We start from the raw sequence: 19,198 nt of genomic DNA, 5'->3' as shown, positions 1-19,198 counted from the left end.
TCTGAGCATATTGATTCAGGCGATGCTGATCTATTCCCTGTCACTAGTGTAGTAGTTTCGTGCTGTGTGTACTGGGGTACTGGAGAGTCTGGTGACAGAGCTCTGAACTCATCTACGGATGTTGTTGATTCAGGAGTGTCTCGTCTTTCTTCAATCTCAGAAATCAGAGGAGCGAATTCTGTTTCAGACTCTGTTTCATATTCTGACAATGATTCAGGGGATGAGGACCTATATCCAATCATTGAAACGATAGACTCTCGTAACGCCTGTCTAAACTCAGGTATGGGTGAATCAGGTGACAGTGTCCTGTATTCATCTATAGATGCTATTGAATCAGGTGATGAGGGTCTGTCGTCGAAAAGCATTGAGGCATACAAGAAAAACTCATTTTCAAATTCTTCATCTGACAATACTGATGCAGGTGATGATGATCTGCTTCCTGTCATAAATATGGTTGGTTCTGGGAAATATTGTAGGTATTGTGGTAGAGGAGAGTCTGGAGACAGACACCTGAACTCATCCACTGATGCTGTAGATTCAGGAGAAGATGATCTGACGTTTGTCAGTAGCATGACTGATTCAGGTGACATGGGGCAATACTCTGATAAAGACTCAGGTGATAGGGGTCTTTCCTCTGTATCTGACACGATTGACTCCGGTGAGTCTGGTCTTGATTCAATAAAGAATACCTCAGAAATTAAAGGTTCATATTCAATATCTGAAGTCACTGAATCAGGTGATGAAGATCTATATCCAATTGAATATCTAACAGATTCAGGTAAGTCTTGTCTAAACTCAGGTATGGGTGAATCAGGTGACAGCGCCCTGTATTCATCTACAGATGCTATTGAATCTGGTGAGCCTGGTCTCTGCCAAAAGGAAAAAGCTTCAGATAGCATATGTCCAATTTCTTCTGAACTCACTGAATCTGGTGACGATGGTCTGCTTCCGGTCATAAACATTACTGGTTCTGGGAAATATTGTAAATATTGTGGAATTGGTGAGTCTGGAGATAAAGATCTATGCTCATCCATTGACTTCACTGACTCAGGAGAATCTGACCTTAACCCACTCTCGTTTGATAACGTTTGACTTAGAAGTTCTGATTTCTGTACATACTCTATTGTACTCCCACAATACTCAAACATACCTGTTTTACTAGCAAAGGTTTCTCCTACATATTGGGGGTCATGTATTGGAGAGATCAGCTTCCAACGATCTGCATCATACACAAATTTGTAAATTGGCACTCGCATGACTGATTCTGATGGTGAATTTGCATATTCAATATCTGAAGTCACGGACTCAGGTGACGATGATCTACATTCAACAAAATATTCAAGTAAATTCTGTCTAAACTCCGGTATGGGTGAGTCAGGTGACAGTGCCCTGTAGTCATCTACAGATGCTACTGAATCAGGTCTGTCCTCAAAAAGCATTGAGGTAAATGAGAATAACTCAGTTTCATATTCCAAATCTGACAATACTGATACAGGTGACGATGATCTGCTTCTTGCCATAAACAGAGTTGGCTCTGGGTAATGTTGTAGGTATTGTGGTAGAGGAGAGTCTGGAGACAGACACCTGAACTCATCCACTGATGCTGTAGATTCAGGAGAAGATGATCTGATGTTTGTCAGTAGCATGACTGATTCAGGTGACATGGGGCAATACTCTGATAAAGACTCAGGTGATAGGGGTCTTTCCTCTGTATCTGACACGATTGACTCCGGTGAGTCTGGTCTCTGCCAAAAGGCAAAAGCCTCAGATGAAAGCCTATCTTTATCTGAGAAGATTGTTGAAAAAATATCAGAAAGCTCACATTCAATGTCTGACCATACTGATGTTAGTAATCGGGGTTTATCTTCATAGATTAACGACATTAAGGGCAGAGTCCCACATTCCATATCTGATTCAGGTGAAGTTGATCTGTATCCAATAAAATGTGGAATAGATTCAGGTAATGACGGCCAAAAATCAGGTATGGGTGAGTCTGGTGAAAGCGCCATGTACTCATCAACTGATGCTACTGATTCAGGTGATGAGGGTCTACCTCTCTCTGAAAAGAGTGTCAAGAAGATGTCAGAAAGATCACAATCATCATCTGACAATACTGATGCAGGTGACGATGATCTGCTTCCTGCCATAAACAGAACTGGTTCTGGGAAATAATCAAAGTATTGTGGTAGAGGAGAGTCTGGAGACAGACACCTATACTCATCCACTGATGCTGTAGATTCAGGCGAGTCTGGTCTCTGCCTAAACGCAAAAGCCTCAGATGTTATGTCGTCAACTTCCGAAGTCCCTGAAATCACTGATTCAGGTGATGATGATCTATATCCATATACAGAAGATGTAACACATTCAGGTATTGCATGTCTGAACTCAGGTATGGGTGAGTCAGGTGACAGCGCCCTGTATTCATCTATAGATGCTATTGAATCAGGTGATGAGGGTCTATTCTCAAAAAGCATTGAGGTATGTAAGAATAAGTCAGTTTCAGATTCCATATCTGAGCATATTGATTCAGGCGATGCTGATCTATTCCCTGTCACTAGTGTAGTAGTTTCGTGCTGTGTGTACTGGGGTACTGGGGAGTCTGGTGACAGAGCTCTGAACTCATCTACTGATGTTGTTGAATCAGGAGTGTCTTGTCTTTCTTCAATCTCAGAAATCAGAGGAGCGAATTCTGTTTCAGACTCTGTTTCATATCCTGACAATGATTCAGGGGATGAGGACCTATATCCAATCATTGAAACGATAGACTCTCGTAACGCCTGTCTAAACTCAGGTATGGGTGAATCAGGTGACAGTGTCCTGTATTCATCTATAGATACTATTGAATCAGGTGATGAGGGTCTGTCGTCGAAAAGCATTGAGGCATACAAGAATAACTCAGTTTCATATTCCAAATCTGACAATACTGATACAGGTGACGATGATCTGCTTCTTGCCATAAACAGAGTTGGCTCTGGGTAATGTTGTAGGTATTGTGGTAGAGGAGAGTCTGGAGACAGACACCTGAACTCATCCACTGATGCTGTAGATTCAGGAGAAGATGATCTGATGTTTGTCAGTAGCATGACTGATTCAGGTGACATGGGGCAATACTCTGATAAAGACTCAGGTGATAGGGGTCTTTCCTCTGTATCTGACACGATTGACTCCGGTGAGTCTGGTCTCTGCCAAAAGGCAAAAGCCTCAGATGAAAGCCTATCTTTATCTGAGAAGATTGTTGAAAAAATATCAGAAAGCTCACATTCATTGTCTGACCATACTGATGTTAGTGATCGGGGTTTATCTTCATAGATTAACGACATTAAGGGCAGAGTCCCACATTCCATATCTGATTCAGGTGAAGTTGATCTGTATCCAATAAAATGTGGAATAGATTCAGGTAATGACGGCCAAAAATCAGGTATGGGTGAGTCTGGTGAAAGCGCCATGTACTCATCAACTGATGCTAATGATTCAGGTGATGAGGGTCTACCTCTCTCTGAAAAGAGTGTCAAGAAGATGTCAGAAAGATCACAATCATCATCTGACAATACTGATGCAGGTGACGATGATCTGCTTCCTGCCACAAAGAGAACTGGTTCTGGGAAATAATCAAAGTATTGTGGTAGAGGAGAGTCTGGAGACAGACACCTGTACTCATCCACTGATGCTGTAGATTCAGGTGAGTCTGGTCTCTGCCAAAATGCAAAAGCCTCAGATGTTATGTCGTCAACTTCCGAAGTCCCTGAAATCACTGATTCAGGTGATGATGATCTATATCCATATACAGAAGATGTAACACATTCAGGTATTGCATGTCTGAACTCAGGTATGGGTGAGTCAGGTGACAGTGCCCTGTATTCATCTATAGATGCTATTGAATCAGGTGATGAGGGTCTAATCTCAAAAAGTATTGAGGTATGTAAGAATAAGTCAGTTTCAGATTCCATATCTGAGCATATTGATTCAGGCGATGCTGATCTATTCCCTGTCACTAGTGTAGTAGTTTCGTGCTGTGTGTACTGGGGTACTGGGGAGTCTGGTGACAGAGCTCTGAACTCATCTACTGATGTTGTTGAATCAGGAGTGTCTTGTCTTTCTTCAATCTCAGAAATCAGAGGAGCGAATTCTGTTTCAGACTCTGTTTCATATCCTGACAATGATTCAGGGGATGAGGACCTATATCCAATCATTGAAACGATAGACTCTCGTAACGCCTGTCTAAACTCAGGTATGGGTGAATCAGGTGACAGTGTCCTGTATTCATCTATAGATACTATTGAATCAGGTGATGAGGGTCTGTCGTCGAAAAGCATTGAGGCATACAAGAAAAACTCATTTTCAAATTCTTCATCTGACAATACTGATGCAGGTGATGATGATCTGCTTCCTGTCATAAATATGGTTGGTTCTGGGAAATATTGTAGGTATTGTGGTAGAGGAGAGTCTGGAGACAGACACCTGAACTCATCCACTGATGCTGTAGATTCAGGAGAAGATGATCTGACGTTTGTCAGTAGCATGACTGATTCAGGTGACATGGGGCAATACTCTGATAAAGACTCAGGTGATAGGGGTCTTTCCTCTGTATCTGACACGATTGACTCCGGTGAGTCTGGTCTTGATTCAATAAAGAATACCTCAGAAATGAAAGGTTCATATTCAATATCTGAAGTCACTGAATCAGGTGATGAAGATCTATATCCAATTGAATATCTAACAGATTCAGGTAAGTCTTGTCTAAACTCAGGTATGGGTGAATCAGGTGACAGCGCCCTGTATTCATCTACAGATGCTATTGAATCTGGTGAGCCTGGTCTCTGCCAAAAGGAAAAAGCTTCAGATAGCATATGTCCAATTTCTTCTGAACTCACTGAATCTGGTGACGATGGTCTGCTTCCGGTCATAAACATTACTGGTTCTGGGAAATATTGTAAATATTGTGGAATTGGTGAGTCTGGAGATAAAGATCTATGCTCATCCATTGACTTCACTGACTCAGGAGAATCTGACCTTAACCCACTCTCGTTTGATAACGTTTGACTTAGAAGTTCTGATTTCTGTACATACTCTATTGTACTCCCACAATACTCAAACATACCTGTTTTACTAGCAAAGGTTTCTCCTACATATTGGGGGTCATGTATTGGAGAGATCAGCTTCCAACGATCTGCATCATACACAAATTTGTAAATTGGCACTCGCATGACTGATTCTGATGGTGAATTTGCATATTCAATATCTGAAGTCACGGACTCAGGTGACGATGATCTACATTCAACAAAATATTCAAGTAAATTCTGTCTAAACTCCGGTATGGGTGAGTCAGGTGACAGTGCCCTGTAGTCATCTACAGATGCTACTGAATCAGGTCTGTCCTCAAAAAGCATTGAGGTAAATGAGAATAACTCAGTTTCATATTCCAAATCTGACAATACTGATACAGGTGACGATGATCTGCTTCTTGCCATAAACAGAGTTGGTTCTGGGTAATGTTGTAGGTATTGTGGTAGAGGAGAGTCTGGAGAGAGACACATGTACTCATCCACTGATGCTGTAGATTCAGGAGAAGATGATCTGACGTTTGTCAGTAGCATGACTGATTCAGGTGACATGGGGCAATACTCTGATAAAGACTCAGGTGATAGGGGTCTTTCCTCTGTATCTGACACGATTGACTCCGGTGAGTCTGGTCTCTGCCAAAAGGCAAAAGCCTCAGATGAAGGCCTATCTTTATCTGAGAAGATTGTTGAAAAAATATCAGAAAGCTCACATTCGTTATCTGACCATACTGATGTTAGTGATCGGGGTTTATCTTCATAGATTAATGACATTAAGGGCAGAGTCCCACATTCCATATCTGATTCAGGTGAAGTTGATCTGTATCCAATAAAATGTGGAATAGATTCAGGTAATGACGGCCAAAAATCAGGTATGGGTGAGTCTGGTGAAAGCGCCATGTATTCATCAACTGATGCTACTGATTCAGGTGATGAGGGTCTGCCTCTCTCTGAAAAGAGTGTCAAGAAGATGTCAGAAAGATCACAATCATCATCTGACAATACTGATGCAGGTGACGATGATCTGCTTCCTGCCATATAGAGTACTGGTTCTGGGAAATAATCAAAGTATTGTGGTAGAGGAGAGTCTGGAGACAGACACCTATACTCATCCACTGATGCTGTAGATTCAGGCGAGTCTGGTCTCTGCCAAAACGCAAAAGCCTCAGAAGTTATGTCGTCAACTTCCGAAGTCCCTGAAATCACTGATTCAGGTGATGATGATCTATATCCATATACAGAAGATGTAACACATTCAGGTATTGCATGTCTGAACTCAGTTATGGGTGAGTCAGGTGACAGTGCCCTGTATTCATCTATAGATGGTATTGAATCAGGTGATGAGGGTCGGTCCTCAAAAAGCAATGAAGCAAATAAAAATAACTCCGTTTCATATTCCATATTTGAGCATATTGATTCAGGTGACACTGACCTGTATCCTGACATAAACAGAGTTGGTTCTGGGAAATAATCAAAGTATTGTGGTAGAGGAGAGTCTGGAGACAGACACCTATACTCATCCACTGATGCTGTAGATTCAGGTGAGTCTGGTCTCTGCCAAAATGCAAAAGCCTCAGAAGTTATGTCGTCAACTTCTGGAGTCCCTGGAATCACTGATTCAGGTGATGATGATCTATATCCATATACAGAAGATGATCTGATATTTGTCAGTAGCATGACTGATTCAGGTGACATGGGGCAATACTCTGATAAAGACTCAGGTGATAGGGGTCTTTCCTCTGTATCTGATACTATTGACTCAGGTGAGTCTGGTCTCTGACAAAAGTCAAATGCCTCAGATAGTATATATTCCATTTCTGAATTCCCTGAAGTCACTGATTCAGGTGATGATGACCTAGACCTTGTGGATGAGAATGCAGATTCAGGTAATTCCTGTCTAAACTCAGGTATGGGAGAGTCAGGGGATAGTGGTCTATGCTCATTGACTGATCCTATAGATTCTGGAGAGGAAGTTCTAGCGTCAATACCCAGAACTATTGAATATTTTGAGTCGACTACTTCAACTTCAGCATCCGATACTGATTCGGGTGACAATGATCTATGATATGATTGAGCAGTTTCGAGAAAGAATAGGGAATATTGGGGTATGGGGGAATCCGGGGATAAAGATTTACATACTTTTAATGACTTCACTGATTCTGCCTTATCTGATCTCAAAACAGCCATTATCTTAACTGACTCAGGTGGGAGAGGCTTATGTTCAGACTCGGAATCAGATGACAGGGGTCTGTCCTCGGTAACCTCAGTTGATGAAGTTGGACTTTCTCGTTCTGACGTCTGCACGTACTCTACGATACCCTCGGCATACTCAAACATACCTGTTTTAGGGGTTTCCCCGACATACTGGGGATCATGTATTGGAGAGACCAGCTTCCAAAGCTCTGCATCGTACTTAAGTTTGTAAGCTGGCACTCGTATTACTGATGGAGGATCATGTATACCTTCATCAGATACCATTCTTGGTGACACAGATGGTTCTTTTGGAGTTTGGGCTAAACCAGCTACTGATAGTCCTTTCTGAGTTTCGGGTTTCCTCAATTCGGGAAATAATTGGGCTGTGGAGTTGAATATTATTGGTGGACTTTCAAGGACACCTGATTCAGTTACGACGTCTTGGTCTTTTGAACATGAGCTACGCTCACTGACGGATCCAGCTGACTCAGGTGATACGGGTCTATCTTCAATAGTCACAGATATTGAATCAAATATCTCAGAAACCTCATCATCTGGTAACGATTCAGGTGATGATGATCCATGACGAAACGGAACAGCTTCACGGAACAATGGGGAATATTTGGGGACAGGGAAATCTGGTGACAATGATCTATGTTCATCCATTGTTCCTGTTGATTCAGGGGACGTTGTTTTAATATCCTTCAACAACATCAGTGATGAAGATGACATGGATCTATACTCTGATAATGACTCGGGCTTAAAGTCCGACTCCTCTACCGGAGAATCTATTGATAACGGGGTTTTTTCAGGTTCGGATGTCTCTTCTTTTCTCTGTCCAGCATACTCAAACACACCTGTTTTACTACAGTAGGTTTTGCCTGCATACTGTTGGTCATTTATTTGAGAGATAAGCTTCCAAAGCTCTGCATCATACACAAGTCTGTACTCTGGCTCTAGTATTGCTGATGGAGGGAAATGTATACCTGATGCAGATACTGTTCTTGGTGACACAGATGAAGGTTGAGCTACGTCAGGTACTGATAGTCCTTTCTGAGGTTCAGGTTGACTAAATTCAAATAATGGTGCAGTTGCGGACTCGGTTAATATTGGTGGACTTTCAGGAACGTTTATACCTGATTCAGTTACAGTTATTGGTGACACACATAGTGATTTCGATTGAGTCAATGCTGAATAAGTTATCTCCTTTTCAAAATCTAAAGCTTCAGGTGAATCTGGTCTATGCTCTGTACCTATAGACTCCAGAGACATTGGAACACATTTAGTTTCTGATGATACTGATTCAGGTGAAGAAGATCTATAATCAACAATAGAGTCTGGTAATATGTGCCAAAACTGAGGTGTCGGTGAGTCAGGTGATAGCGCTCTATACTCATCTATTGATGCTATTGATTCAGGTGATGAAGGTCTATCCTTATAAAGTAATGAAAGTAATGGTGTGGTTTCATAATCTATATCTGAAAATATAGATTCAGGTGATGATGATCTACAAAACTTCACTAAAGCAATGGGTTCTGATTGCCAAAATTGTGTAATTGGTGAATCTGGAGACAGAGATCTGTGTTCATCTACTGATCCTGTAGATACAGGTGATGATGCTTTGATATCATTCAGTAACATCAGTGATGTAGCTGACATGGGTCTATAGTCTGATAAAGACTCAGCTGACAGGGGTCTTTCTTCTGTATCTGATACTATTGACTGGGGTGAGTCTGGTGATAATGCCCTCCTCTCTAAATACTCACTGCCCGGGGATATTGCTCTGGAAAACTCTCCCCTGTTAGGAACCATAGGTGTCAATGGCCTGTCCTCTGCTTCTGCTAGCCCTGGTGCTAGTAGACTACTTGCAGCTCCAGGGGCACTTAAGAACATTTGTCCTAGGGCATAAGATGGTATTTCTGCAGTTTCCCATTCAACCTCAGGGGGTGGTAGAGGAGACAGGGGTCTGAACTGAGGTATGGGCGAGTCAGGCAAGAGAAGACTTAGTTCAGTATCGGATGACAGTGACTCGGGAGATGAGGCTCTACTCTCAGTCAACAGTATGGATGAATCAGGTGTTGATGGGCGATACTCGGGTATATGTGAGTCAGGTGATTTGGACCCAGACCTATCCTCTGATGTCACTAACTCTGGTGAAGATGATTGGTCATGCATTGAAACTACAATTTTAGTAGCATACTTAGATGCTGAGTCAGGAGATAAAGACCTTTTTTTTGTTTCGGAACGTAGAGATTCTGGAGACAAAGACATGTCTAACTCAGACACTGGAAGAGCTGACACCTCTGCTCGGGTCTCAGCAGTTGAGTCATGTGATATCTGGATAAATGCAGTGCTGACAATGGATTCTACTGTGACCGACTCCGGAATCAGAGTGGTTCTTGACACGTCTGATGATGTCTGAGCTATTGTCTGTGATTCCTTACTCACCCCAAAGGTGATAGACTCTGGGGTCACGGGACTGAAATCTACAGGTCTGAGGTAAAGCTCAGTGGAGATAGCTTCCTGGTCAAGAGTAGCCTGGTTTACATCAATCAAAGGCATGGAGGTAGGGGAATCGGCCTCATAAACCCGGCTGGCTCTGTAAATTCTGGGTACCTCATCCAATTCCATTGGTGTTTTCTTGGATTCTTCACTAGTTGATTTCTCTACATATCCAAACAGGACTTCGTAAAGTCGGTGCGACACCTCGTCAATATGATCCTCTGAGAAAATCTCAGATGTCTCTTTGGGGCGTACCACCTCAGAAGCCTGAGGAAGCTGAGTAGACTGAGGAAGTGGTAAATTCATAGCCTCGGCTGTAATACTGATCTTCTCAGAAACCAGTTCAGTTGTCTGAGAAGTCCTAGTGACGGAGGAGGTGGAGAGGTAGGTGTAGTACTCTGAGGTTTGCTGTAGCTCCACAGACAGCTCACTGAAGTCTGGCTCGGCCTGGTCACATTCAGTCAGACTGTCCCCAAAGTCGGTCATGGACAACGGACGGCTCTCACAGACACGCTTACTACTTTTAGTGGGTGACTCTTGGTGACTCGTTGGCGACAACAACCATTTGTTGTCACTTTCAGCCTGGGGGGGCTGGAGTGACCCCTCGCCACACTCTGCACCCCGCTGTGCCCCCTTCTCTTTATGCTTGACAGATAGCGACGATGAAGAGGGAGGGGTGGGCCCGTTGTAGGCAGGATCTAGGACGTGAGAGGTGAGCTGGTAGGGGGAGGTGCGGTACAAGGTGAAGAAGGGACTTACTTGTTTAAAAGTGCCCATGTGTAGTGACTCAGCCTTGTCTGATCCACTCTGTGATGTACCGCCCACAGAACTGAGGAACAAAAAATAAGTCAAACATCTAATAACATGTGAAGTCTCCCCAAAAAATGAAATACAGTTATTCTTAAAAACGGTTTATTTCTAGTGATTTTAACAATGCAAATCAAGATTATTTGACTGAACTGTTTGTTTCTACAACCATACAACATTAGCAGAATATAGCAGAAAACAACATAAGACCTTTTTAAGCATAACAATTTCTCTTTCACTCAATACTTCACTCTTACACTGACTGGACGACTTACTGTGTCGTTTCGCCCTCTTTCTGTAGCTTCTCCTTCTGGGCGTGTCTCAGGAGGCCTGTTACTGATGTGTCTGTCTCCACCCGCCCTGACGTCTCGTGCAGTGATGACATGCTGGAGGAGAGGTCCTCCTCTGACACCATGAAGGGCCCCTGCCTGGACCCTGGCCCACTGGGGGTGCCGCCTGTACGCCTGCATGGCCGGGGACTGTCTATGTCCTCATGGAGGGCAGAAAAAGCTGGACAGGCATAGATATGGACACCGTTATTAACCTGTGATCTCTTTGGCATAGCTAGTACATTTTGATAAAGATATTTATATTTTGCTCGGTAATACCTTCACTGTGATCCAGTGCAATGGTCCGCTCAATCTCCGCATAGGTGTGGGACGATGTGTCCTGCTGGGTGGACTTGATTATCTTGGTTTCGATGAGGTGAACAATGTCCATCCTGTTGATCTTGGTGAGTCGTTTGATCAATGTAGTTTCTGTGGAAAGAAATAACAACAGAATAACACAATATCATAACAGTAAATAAGCCATTCTGAAAATATGAAAATGATCAATAATAAATACTCAGAATAGTCTAAATGTCAATAAATATTCTAATACAATAAGGAGTGATATATCAGCATACCTGTAGCATGTTTGCCATCCCTGTCAGTCCAGAGCTTCAGCAGGGCATGGCTTTGGTCCTGTAGTGAGTTCGGATTCTCAAGCCTTATTAGATTGATCCTTTCCTCGCTGAACTCCAGCTCTCGAGCCAGCTCTAGAAAACCCACCAGACACTTTTCACTGTCAACTACGTAATGTTGATGTTAACATTATTCACCACAGGAAAGTGTTTAAATCAACATTATCTTCAGCCTTTATTGTCTCTGACACTCTAGGAAAGCCACCATGCCTGGGGTTCCACTCACCCGTCCAACTGAAGCCCAGGTGGTCGGCTATTATTTCCAATCGTTCCTCTTTTCTCTCGGCTTCATCCTGGGGATCTACTGTAAATGCCACCACAAGGATGGCCAGGCAAAGTCACATTCACATGAGGAAGAAAAGGCTATCTTCAACCGAGCACATGAGTAAAAAGACTCTTCACTGGCTTTCTTGTTCCATGTAGTGCTATAATGTTAGCTATTTGGAGGTATGCGTCGATAATTAACAGTAACTGAAACAGACGTGTATTTGGTGTATAGCTTATTATGCTGTTGGTTTATAGGGCAGCAATACCATCATAAATTATTATCATGCGATTTTGGCAACTCTAGAAGAAGAAAACACTAACGGAAATATACTGTATGGAAAGTAGATAGCAGTAGTTTAACAGCTCTGGAAAAATGTCATCTCTCATTGTATTTCATTCAGCTTTTCTCCTACAGCCTAATTGGGTTCATCAAACACATTTGATACTAAACCTGACTATGACCTATGACACATTTTCAAGCTAAAACTGATTCTAAATTTCTTAATTGAGTCCCTGACTTTAAGTCAATCTTGAGATTTTTAGAACACATAGAAGGAAAAGAGACAAATACAAATACAAGACACCACTTAAACACCACAGAAGCAACCACAAAGAGTGTTAACCTACAAAGAGCCTTAGCTACAAGACACAGAGAAGCGGCACCTTTTACGGCTAGCTTTGCTAGCGAGAAACAATATAGAGAGAATGAGCCCAGTGAGGAGAGGGGTACCTTGTCTTCTGATTGTATCGTTGGGAATTCGTTGCATCTGCGTGTCAACAGGGTCGTCCCACAGGGGTCTAATGGGATAGACATCTCCGGAAGTAGGGAAGTGCATTTCGGGAAAAGACTCTCTCTCTATGGCGGAGGGGTCTATGCCGCTGCTCTCGTCATCCGAGATGGCAGCGGTGGCAGCCTCACGCTCTTTGTCTTTCTCGGCCTGAGCCAATCTCTCAACCAGCTTTGCCGCTTCGTCACTAATCTCATTAACAAACTCTATGGACTTCTTGCGTGGCTCGCTTTTCTTTTTGGCGGGGGTGGAAGTGTGGGACGGCTGACCAAGCTTGCCTCTAACTGGCAGCCTGGATTGGAAGCCGAAGCATGACTTTGGCTTGGTGGAGTAATCAGCGCTCATGGGACGAACCTGGCTCTTTTCAGCAGATGTCTCGTCTCCCTCACAGAAGCTCTTGGCTTTGGAAGACGAAGTCTTGGTTTTGGTAACTGCTGAGAGACCTGCATCTGTCTCAGACTTTCTCCTCAAGTCCTTTTTAACTGGGAACTTTAGCTTTGTGTCCTGGGAAGACTCAGTATGTTTAACTGATGGCTCAGGCTTGACAGGGTTAGCCTTGCCTTTGACAGGTATTCTTGATTTTGACTCTGTAGAGGGGGTCTCTTTTTTAGGAGTAGCTGAATAGGGGGATGTAGAGGAGGAAGAAGTTTTAGCTCGACTTTGGGGGCCAGCCTTGGCTGGAGCCATAGCTTGGGTTTTAGTTGGGATCTTTTTCACTTTTTCACTAGAAGTTGGGGTTGTGATTTTTTCCATGGTTTTGGGGAGTTCTATAACCGAATGCTGCTCCTCAGGAGAGGAGTCAGAGGACTCTTGGTCCTGTTCAGGGTACACCGATCGAGTGACAGTTGTTACTGCTGTCTCAACATTAGCTATCATTGGGTCTAAATAACTATTTTCTACCTCTAGAGTGGTCTCCTCTACAATTGTATCTGGTTTAACTTCTAAAGCCTCAGGAGATACTGAGTCTTTGTCTTTCTTAGTGGTCTTAGCTGAGGCAGAAAGACCCATTCTAGGGATTCTAGATTTAGAGGCGTCTGATTTAGAAGGTGAGGCTGCTACAGCCCCGCTAACTGTCTGATCGTCCTCTGGAGCATCTTTTGCTTGTTTCTCATCTTCCTCCACTTTTATTTCTAGAGTCAGGTTGAGACCCACTTCACTTTCTAATGGAGCTCCTCTATCTCCTGGCTCTTCTCTGACCTGTTCAGACAGCGCCTCCTCTAGAGGCTGCTCTCCTATCTGGAAGAAGGCAAAGCCCTCGTCCTCATAGGTCCGTTTGGTCATGTCAATAGCTCCGCTCCGGGTCATCTCGAAGAGCTTCCCCTCTTGGAAGAGGAAAGGATTGGGCTCGCTGGTTGGCGTGCTCTCCTCTGTGGGGCTCCTTCCTGGGGTGGTGTCTGGGGTTTCTCCCTGGGAATGCCGGTCCACCATCAGACCCAGGATCTTCTGCTCTTCCTCTTTGACACGGGCCGCGAAAGCGTCGTCGTCCTCACGCATGGCGCTCCAGGGGTCTGCCTCCGCGCTGGCGGTCACGCCCTTCGACTTGGTTCTGGGAGGTTCCTCTTCCTCATCGTCTTCCTCTGTGTCGTCATAGATACAGATCTCAGGTTTGAACATTTCCCTTGCTTGTCTGATAATGATGGTCGAGGACGTTTCTGCCTCAGGGGCTCCTGAGTGCCCCCTGTAATCTCCTTTCACTTCATCAGTTATATTACTCTCTACCTGGCAGGGAGCCTTTACAGCAGATGTCTGCAGGCTGCCTGTATCTGCCTCTTTCTCTCCCCCATCATCCTCCTTGCTTCCCCTTGAGTTCCTCAAGCTTTCCTCCTTCTGCTCGTCGGTTATGTTTGCAGCCCCCTCAGAGCTCGAAGACATGGTAGCCATTTGAGCTAAACTGTCTTTGTCATCCGTGTCTTTGTGCGAAGGAACTGATTGTGAGACATGTTGCTCTGAGACACATTGAGTTCCCTCCACTGCTGCCGTTGTAGCTACACTCTTGGCCTCTGTGTGGTGGACTCCTTCATGCACACCTGCTGAAAAAGGAGAGGGAGGTTGTACTTTAATAAGGGATTCAGCAGAAAGAGCTAACTCTGAGGTCTCTTTGGCCCCAGTGAGCTCAGTCTCATTTGCGGACTCTAGTTCAACTGTTTTGAAACTATCGTCCCCTGCTTCGTCATCTGCTGAGGCACTGATATATTTTCGAGAGTTCTCTTTGGTTCTGGCGTCCTGGTCCATTTCCTCAAAGGTTTTTATTTTGGCTGCCATTTTGAACATCTCCTCCTCTGGAGTGAATTTCCTCTGTGCTTCTGACTCATCATCATCTTCCCCTGAGTCTTCGTTTATGACAGCTGGTGTGGACACCACAGATAGGAACATGTTGTCAGGGGTTTTAGGGTTTACCTCATAACTTACCTCTTCAGAACTAGGGGTGTCGGGGGAGAGAGGACTCTTACCAGAGCTTTCCATCTGAGACAATGTCTGCTCGATACTGTCATCATCATTAGCACTAGCCTCCTGGTCCCTGAGTAGCCTACTACGCAACACGTCTGGGGGGTAGTCTGTGGCTTTAGAGGGCTCTGGGTGGCTAGCGGAGTCACTGGCCTGAGCGGGAGGGAAGTTTTTTTGCTCTACCGGGCTGCTCTCTAAGGAGTCACGACAAGGGGATTCCTTTGTTGGGCTGGGCTCGATAGAGTCTGGGGTCCTATGGGAAGAGTTGTCTTCCATGAGGGGACTACCTTCGTCTAGAGAGTCTCTGTGGCTTATGGTCAAAGAGTCGTCGTCGGCAAAAGGACTGAGGGCATCCGAGTCTTGCTGTCTTAAAGGCAATTCTAAGCTTCCTTGATTCTCGGTAGAGGCACTAGAAGCAATGGTTGCAGCTAAGGCTGAGACTAGCTTGTCATCAAGGCTCTCCTCATCACTTAGGAAGCTCTCTAAAGTCTCAGAAACTCTCTTTGTAAGCTTTCTCGGTTTAGAGGACTTAGACTCGACCGTCTGAAAAGTTATGGACTCACTTGTGGTGTGGTCGTCTGCAGCCTTGCTGGACGAGACAGGGAGGGTTATTTCATTTGATGGCTGGTCATCAATGGTCCCCACACCGGAGTCTCCAGACTTATCCTTACTTTTCTTGTCATCTTCGACAGCTATAGTAACAGCTGTTGAGTTTTTAGTGGACTGGTCAGCATTTTTGGGAGAGAGAGAGAGACTGTCAGGGCTTGTTCCAGGAGTTGCTAAGCCCTGGTGTTTGAGGCTATCCTCTGAGCTCAGGTGAGGAGGACTAAAATCACCCAGGCTGGCACTGGGAGAGTCTGCCACGCCCTCATGTTTTAAACTATCAGAGCTATCATCGAGGGCAGAAATCGGAAACTCTATGGTTTCAGTTAAGTATGACTGGGCAGCAGGACTACCATCTACAGAGATCGGCCTAAACTGTTGGTACTCTGGATTGTCCTCAAGCTCTGCCTTGATTTCAACACCAAAATCTTTGGAGTGCTTTCGGGGTGGGTTAATTTGCTTGTCTCTCTCTGTGTGGTGCTTGCCAGGTATGGCGTCCAGTGACACTTCCCGTTCGTAACAGGTTGATGTGGCATTGATGGTGGATTTGGACTGAGTGGGCTGTAATTCTGATTCTGTTGTTTCATGCTCAGAAGAGACAGTTTTGAGCTCGAAAAGTCCAGACTTTCTCTTTGAGGGGTCCTGCCCCTTTTGGAAGGATCGCATGAGCTCCCTTACTGACATGGTCTCCTCCAGCTTCTCAGACTCAGTTTTGGGGGACTTAAGAGGACCCTGTTTAGCGGTGCACTGTTTTGCGGGGCTTTGTTTCGGGATGGATTCTTTTGCCTTTTGTGGTATTTTACTCTCCACAGCAACATTTGAAGGTTTGGTGCTAGTTGCCTTTTGGCCCTTTCGCTCAGCCTCCACTTTCTGCTGAAGGGCTTTGACTTTGTCTTTTATGGATCCAATGGGGGTCTCCTCTACTACTGGGGACACAGGTGACACTGGTTTAGGGTCTTTGGGTACGCTAAGGAGAACATCCCCATCGGTAGATTTTTCCACCTGTTCCTGGTCCTTTCCTTTCCTCCTGACTGGCTTTTGTAGGTCAAAAGCAGGAATTTTGATGTCTTTCTTTGTTGTTGTAGTTGTTGTTGTTGTTTTTGTTGTTGTCATGGTTCTTTTTGCGCCTTTGCGCAGGACTACCTCTGTGAATTTATCTTGGACCTCTTTCTCCTGGGCTGTTGTACTGGTGCCCTCGGGTACATCCAGGAGATATTCTTTGAGTTCACCACTCAGGTGTTTGACCATCCCAGACACATCTTTGATTGCTTTAGGTCTGGGAATCCCTCTGTTGACTCTGACTTCACGTAGTACTGGTTCCTGGGGTTCCAAGGCAGCCATATGTTTGGCCTCTTCTATCTCACAGTCTGAGAGGAGGACCCACTCTTCTTTCATTCTGGCTGCACTTGCCGCCTCCTTTGCCACCTCACCCTCATATGTTCCGCTCCTAAGTATCTTGCCCACTTTCTCCAAATCCTCTTTGACCTTCTCCATGATTTCAAACGGCTCGCCCTGAACCTCCTCAGCCCCTTTTTCCAGACCGCTCCCTTCCATGGATCTGGATTTGTCTGTAGAATCCGTGGTTAGGATGGCGGTCATTTTGATCAGGTCTTGTTTCATCTCAGACACATCGGAGAGGAGGTCCGGACTGGCCAGAGCCGTAGAATCTCGGATCAAAACTCCCTTCCGGACCGTAGTCTCCGTCGACGTAGTGTCTTCGTCATCTTCCATTTTGGCAAAAGGACAATTAAGGAGCAAAAATAATAATAAATTGAAATGAAAAGGAGACAGACATTGGAGAATGTGGTCAGGACAGGAACAGGAACAGTACAAACTGTCAGGGTTCAAAGGGTAAAGTGGGGCCACAGCGGCAACTACAGAAGGTGTCAAAGAAAGGGGGTTTGGACCGACTGGGTTTCTTTGGAGGCAAATACTGCAGCAAAGCAAAATGCCAACTAAATCATAAAGATGAGAAGGGAATGAGCAGGAAATAACTTGCTTATACACATAGTCAGCACACCCACGCTCACAGCACAAAAGCGAGAACACATCTAAAATAAGCACAGTATCAAACAAACGATGAGCAAGAACAGACACCAACAAATCAACAAAAGGATAAGGAAACAGGGACACAAACAAAGGGATAACAACATATAGGTAGACAGACATCTCAAGATTGTTTACAGACAGAAAAATAAAACAATAATTTAAAAAACAACTGAAAATAAAAAACAACTGAGAAGAAAGCCAGTGATAGCAAACTGTTAGGCGATGGTTTGGTGTGCTCTTTGCTATTGAACAAAACAAACCATTTTGTTCCTCTACTGCTATGGAAAATAAAGGGTTCTGAACCAGCATCAAACTGGTAAACTCATTTAAGGAAATTAACAGGAAAAACATAATTGATTTAAGGGAAGGGCGTGTGGTCTTTTTAGAGGACTGACTGTATCTCTTCCTTATACTAACTTTGGTCTAGCTAAATACACTTTTTGAAACATAACTGAATAGAAAAGGGTAAATCATATTAAGAGTAGCAACATTGTATTAAATCAAATTCAAATAGCGAGTGAAAAGGAATTCAAAGATCAATGTTAAAGCAAAACAAAGAGTCAAAAGAACTCTCACACTTGACACACACCCAGACACAGGAACACACATGCACGCTCATGTAAGCCAAGTTATTTCCATGCAAAGCAAAGGGGAACGTTGACATGCAGCATTTTGTGAAAAGTGAATGGGGCAAATGTAAAGTGATTTAGGTAAAAAAGAACAAAAAATGTACCACTAGCACATATGCCTTTTGTCTTTATCAAGAGAGGTTAATTTAGGTATTCCCATTCAATAGTGTGGTGAAATGTAGTCTACTATTTTCTCATAGCCTACAACTGTTAAATTTGCAGAAAAAGCATTAGTCCATATTACATGTGTATGCAAATTGCCACATACATCACACATACATTGTCCAATGTAACGAAGCCAAATTAAACAAATAACATCAGTTTATGTATAATGTATGTATTACTGTACATGTATATTTTGAAGGTATGTGCAATATTTTCCATATTCTATATATTGTACACAGTGCCAAGCATATGTAGATATCCAGCAATGGCAATGATGTGGCACTTGACTATGATTAATGATAAATTCATTAATGAATTATAGGCAAAGGGAAAATATAAAACACCACATGGACAGGGTATGAACGAGGGGATCGGGAGGAGTAGAAAGCTAGACTACAGTTTGCTTTGCCATTCAGGTACTACAGTAACTTGGTGGGGGGGGGGGGGGGTACTATTCCGTTGTCACATAAACATCACCACAGTACAAATGAGAGTTTGATTCATGTGCGTAGCAGCGATGTGTCAATTGAGATACCGAAGAAGTTTATGCCTGATGAAGTTGTTGGCACAACCTTGCCTTGGTGGGGCAGAGTGACATTTGTGTTGTTTTGTTTTTGTGACAAAGACAAACCATGTGTTACAGCTTAGCTAACGAGGGTGATAGGAAGCACAATGTTTACGCAGTAGCTCAGGTTATCATTCTGTGTTGCGCTCTGCAATAGTCAACTA

At 43.9% G+C, this 19,198-nt stretch overlaps 1 protein-coding gene across 9 annotated transcripts in view; it reads right to left on the bottom strand.

The window, feature by feature from the left end:
• Positions 1-19,198, bottom strand: part of LOC139416201 (ankyrin-2-like) — a 120,943-nt gene that overhangs the window by 14,089 nt on the left and 87,656 nt on the right. For 5 of the 9 annotated variants that reach the window (XM_071164589.1, XM_071164590.1, XM_071164592.1 and 2 more), the window contains 6 exons: positions 11,750-11,827; positions 11,467-11,598; positions 11,168-11,317; positions 10,835-11,069; positions 4,229-10,581; positions 296-3,826 (listed from right to left, as the gene is read on the bottom strand). In XM_071164589.1, coding sequence (XP_071020690.1) covers positions 296-3,826; positions 4,229-10,581; positions 10,835-11,069; positions 11,168-11,317; positions 11,467-11,598; positions 11,750-11,827 — 10,479 coding nt within the window. Of the gene's footprint in view, positions 1-295; positions 3,827-4,228; positions 10,582-10,834; positions 11,070-11,167; positions 11,318-11,466; positions 11,599-11,749; positions 11,828-12,520; positions 17,837-19,198 lie in introns of those variants that run through there. The other 4 variants (XM_071164585.1, XM_071164588.1, XM_071164587.1 and 1 more) reach the window with 3 other exon arrangements.

This window comes from Oncorhynchus clarkii, chromosome 9 (genome assembly GCF_045791955.1).
Source record: "Oncorhynchus clarkii lewisi isolate Uvic-CL-2024 chromosome 9, UVic_Ocla_1.0, whole genome shotgun sequence".
In the NCBI taxonomy this organism is placed as follows: Eukaryota; Metazoa; Chordata; class Actinopteri; order Salmoniformes; family Salmonidae; genus Oncorhynchus; species Oncorhynchus clarkii.
Note: the sequence above shows the minus strand (reverse complement) of the source record. Positions and strands in the feature narration are given on the sequence as shown.